The 4,393-nt window shown below is 47.3% G+C and overlaps 1 protein-coding gene across 1 annotated transcript in view; it reads left to right on the top strand.

Annotated features, from left to right (window-relative positions):
* Window positions 1-731: 731 nt before the first annotated feature.
* Window positions 732-4,393, top strand: part of LOC125138346 (E3 ubiquitin-protein ligase RNF38-like) — a 12,453-nt gene continuing 8,791 nt past the window's right edge. The window contains exons 1-9 of the mRNA XM_047815850.1: window positions 732-1,314; window positions 2,097-2,290; window positions 2,379-2,637; window positions 2,744-2,917; window positions 3,093-3,269; window positions 3,374-3,535; window positions 3,627-3,730; window positions 3,825-3,912; window positions 4,320-4,393. The exon at window positions 4,320-4,393 is cut by the window's right edge and continues 48 nt beyond it. Of these exons, the coding sequence (XP_047671806.1) occupies window positions 2,145-2,290; window positions 2,379-2,637; window positions 2,744-2,917; window positions 3,093-3,269; window positions 3,374-3,535; window positions 3,627-3,730; window positions 3,825-3,912; window positions 4,320-4,393 (1,184 nt within the window). The 5' untranslated portion in view covers window positions 732-1,314; window positions 2,097-2,144. The remainder of the gene's footprint in view (window positions 1,315-2,096; window positions 2,291-2,378; window positions 2,638-2,743; window positions 2,918-3,092; window positions 3,270-3,373; window positions 3,536-3,626; window positions 3,731-3,824; window positions 3,913-4,319) is intronic.

Here is a 4,393-nt window from a genome sequence, read left to right as displayed (position 1 = left end):
CTCTCACACTCACACGCACACACACAGATGCCAAGGACATTGTTTGCTTTGAGGTTTGACTGTGCAGTGTTTCTGCACTTCCTGGTTTGGAAGGAAGCTTGTGAGGAAGAAAGAATGAAGTGCAGAGAGACTTTCGACTGTGATTTTCGAGAGCTCGATTAGGGACACGTTTCTGACAGCTTGACTCCGACATGTGCTGGATTCCTGTTAGTGATTAAACACGGACGCATGCATGCACATGCATTCTGGTGTTGACGGCTGCACCCCTGACTGTCTAACTGTGTGAAATTTACCACCCACAACGTGTGTGTGGTTAAACATTGTGTCCCCAGGGGTTTTAGATGTGTGCGGGTGTAAATGTTCCAAATCATGCCTCATTTGACTTTTTTGGTGTGTGTGTGTGTGTGTGTGTGTGTGTGTGTGTGTGTGTGGGTGTGGGTGTGTATGTGTGTTCCATTTGTTAATGGTTTACATTTATTTTTTTGTTTGCATGTCTTTATGTTGGTCCTCTCTCTCTTCTCTCTCCTTCTCTCTCTCTCTTTTCTCTCCACTTTCTCTTCTCTCTCTCTCCCTATCTGTCTCTCTCTCCCTATCTGTCTCTTTTTTCTTTCTCTCTTTTCTCTCTCTCTCTCTCTCTCTCTCTCTCTCTCTCTCTCTCTCTCTCTCTGCGTTTGTGATCACGTGGGTGTGTGTCAGTCCTGTATGAGTGGTTGTGAAAGCTCCACATGACTCAGTGAATTCCCGTAAAGAGACGCATCATGCTGTAGATGTAGAAGATTACAGTGTGTCTCGCTCCTCCTAAGCTTGCGCCACAAATGTTATTTTAGCGTCACACTGAAGCTGAATTTTAGTCAGCCTTTGTGTGTGTGTCTGCATCTGTTGTGCAGCAGCCCCTCCCCACACCCAGGGTTTCCTCACACTTGGAGGAAGTGACCTCACTTTGTCCTGAGGCAGCAGAAGGCAGATATATTTCAGGCAGGAAATGGCTTTAGGTTGAATGGGTGTAATTAGGTGAGAGTGTGTGTGTGTGTGAGAGTGTGTGTGTGTTAATCAGAATATAAAAGTCTCTCTCCTCAACGTGAGCTTTAAAAGTCTTTAAAGGAGCATGTGATTGCATTGAAGAAAGTTAAACATAACAGAACTGAGGCTTGCGCTAAGCTTTGAAGCAATGTTTCCTTTGGACATTTTCTGTCGTTTTCTCCTGTTTGTTTCTAATCTTTGTTCATTGCCATCGCGCCCTTCCATTTTGCAGCCCGCACGCGCCCTCAAATCAAAAGACCGCAAATAACTCCTCGCGTCTTCTTCCGCTTTGACGTAAGCACTTTGTCACACACACACACACACACACACGCGCACACACAAAATAATTGCACAAGAACGTGACGTGAGCTTTAGAATGAATTAAACGAGGCTTCGAGGCAGAGGAATTTGTCTCGAATAATTTTTGTAATCGAGTTACTTGAAATACTCGAGGAATCGTTTTGGCCCTAGTATAGATAGGTGGATGGATTAATTCGATAGATAGATGGGTGTGTTAGTAGATAGTTGAGACTTATGGATGTATTTAAAGAGGGTTTTGTGTATTTGTGTGTTTATAGATAGAGAGAGGGATAAATTTATACGTAGACGAATGGATGCTTTCAAAAATAAATGGATAGATTTGTTATAGTGTGAAATAATGGAGTGATGGATTTCTAAATGAATGGATGGATTTATTAGATGGATAGATAAAAGTACAGGTTTGTTGATGTATAGACATATAAAGATGGATTTGTAGATGAGTAAAATTACTGACGGTGTTTTTGGCTGAACTTGTGTTTGGATGGATGGACTGGTGTTTACTGGATTGGGTTTTCTGTGTAACGGCATGGATTAATTATGGCTCAATAAATGGATCTTATTTATAATGGATTGCATTATGAATTGATTAGTGTGTGTGTGAGAATATGATCATACACACTGACTGTCTGCTCCAAAACTCACTGTGTGCCTGGCTCTCTTCTCTCTCTCTCTCTCTCTCTCTCTCTCTCTCTCTCTCTCTCTCTCTCTCTCTCTCTCCTTCCTTTTCTCTCTCCCCCTCTCTCCCCCCTCCTTAGACGGAGGACTCCCCCAGTCCGAAGCGTCAGCGCCTCTCACAGCAGTCTATGCTAGAACTAGCCTCTGCCCCGCCTTCCACACCGTCGCCACCCATCAGGCCTTGGGAGCTCCCGCCCAGTCGCAGACCGCATCCCTATCCTCACTCACACTACCATACTGAGCGCTGTCACACGCCCGCCAGACATAGACGCAGGTATGTTGATACCTGCTGATTTTGCTGATTTGTTGATATTATTGATGTTGAATGATGATGATTCTGATCTTGCTCTTTGGTGCATCAGCCCACCAGCACGGCGTCAGCGTGCCCGGCGTGATCGCCTCACTCGGCTTCATCATGGCTCACCTGGAGGGCCCCAAGACGAGAACTACCACCACCCTCATCATCCTCACACACATGCGCTTCACTCCTATGGCCCAGCTGTGCCCCCTCACCCCCCGACAGGCACCGACGAACCACGCGCCTTCCACCCTCCTGCTCTGTCACCACGGTTACTTCATCCGCAGCAGCAAGGCGCTATGGTCATGGACCTTCACGAACAGGTAAGACGCTGGTTATGGTGTGATGAAGAACAAAAAATGTAAATCTAGTGTGTTATCATCATGAAGAGTATGTGTGTATGTATGTGTTTGTGTATGTGTGTGGTAGCTTCCTCAGGGTACAGTCCCCGTATCATACACAGTGTCTCCGGTTGCAGCCCACGCCCTCCCGCCTCCTCTCTGTACAGGACAGCATATCCCAGCATGCTCGTCTCAGCAGCAGGTGCCTGCTTGCTCAGTGGTCTTCAGCAGCCAGCAGCACTACCCCGTCTGCCCACCTCCGGTGTGTTTTTGTGTGTGTGTGTGTGTGTGTGTGTGAGAGAGAGAGAGAGAGAGAGAGAGAGCGCAAGAGAGAAAGAGTGAGTGAGTTGAGGCCTCACACTTGTTATACTCTGCTGCCCCCATGTGGCGAATAGATTTTCTGTTTAAATAAAAATGTATTTCCTCTTTCTCTTTAGATGCTACCTGCGTGTTCAGTGCAGCACTTACCCGTGCCGTACGCGTTTCCCTCACTGCTTTCCAGTGACTCTGCCTTCCTGCTTCACCCACCACACCACCTCTCGCACCATCACCACCCGCCACACCTGGCCCCGCCCACACACTTCCTGCCCTTCCAGACACAGCAGTCAAGATCAGTGAGTATTAGGCAGACAGACACGTGTATAGAAACGCACAGGTATAGAAACGATATTTTGATTTGTACCTTACAAGTCATGCTGATGTGTGTGTGTGTGTGTAGCCACTACAGAGGATTGAGAACGAGGTGGAGCTCCTCGGAGAACACCTGCCTGTAGGAGGCAGCTTTAACTACGCCCACTCGGGCCACCCAAGCCCCCTTCCTCCATCTACACAGCTGCAGTTCCTCTCTCACGACCCCCTGCCACAAGAGCTCTTCGGCGTGGTGAGGAGTTTAAAAGCAGCGATTCCTTTATCGACGGGTTTGATAACGATTGTACAGAGCAGTTAACATCCTCTCTTTTTGTCCCACGCAGCCGTATCCACACTTCATGCCTCGGCGCATCGCGGGCCGCCGGTACCGTTCACAGCAAGCCGTGGCTCCACCCCCATATCATCCCAGCCTCCTTCCGTACTTCCTGTGAGTTTCGGACAACAATGTTTCAAGCCGTATTTCCGGGCTGTATACAGATATATTATTATTATAATCTAATTTGGATTTTTTTTCTGTGTAGATCTGTTCTTCCAGTGCAGCCTACAGCGGTGGGGCCTGCAATCAGCTTAGAGCTGGACGTAGACGACGGCGAAGTTGAGAACTACGAGGTGAACGATCGTTTACGGTGTACACGAGCTGTATCCGCAGGGGGGGTGGGTGGGGGGTGGGGGAGGAGATAGAGCCGAAGCGTTGTAGCATGGCCGGTTTCCATAGTGATTCAGCACCAACTATTTTAGGACACACTTTTTGTCTGTGCAGCATCATGGAGACTTAAACACACAGACATAAATAAAACTGTTCACCAAACACATGAGGTGTGTCTTAAATTCAGGAAGACCTTCGAATATAAACCTAGTGTTATAAGTGTTAATACAAAAAAAAGGTGTGTAAACCACTAGGTGAATGCGATCTGTAAAATCATAACGTTTCATAACGAAGGTGCTAATTATGTGTGTTTATGGAGTTTTTACACCAATGTCTTTGACGGTTCCCGTTGATTTCACATTTGTGTTAGGCTCTGCTGAACCTCGCCGAGCGTCTCGGGGAAGCCAAACCACGCGGCCTGACAAAAGCTGACATTGAACAGCT

Source organism: Tachysurus fulvidraco, chromosome 7, assembly GCF_022655615.1.
Source record: "Tachysurus fulvidraco isolate hzauxx_2018 chromosome 7, HZAU_PFXX_2.0, whole genome shotgun sequence".
NCBI lineage: Eukaryota > Metazoa > Chordata > Actinopteri > Siluriformes > Bagridae > Tachysurus > Tachysurus fulvidraco.
This window is presented reverse-complemented; position numbering and strand designations above follow the sequence as displayed.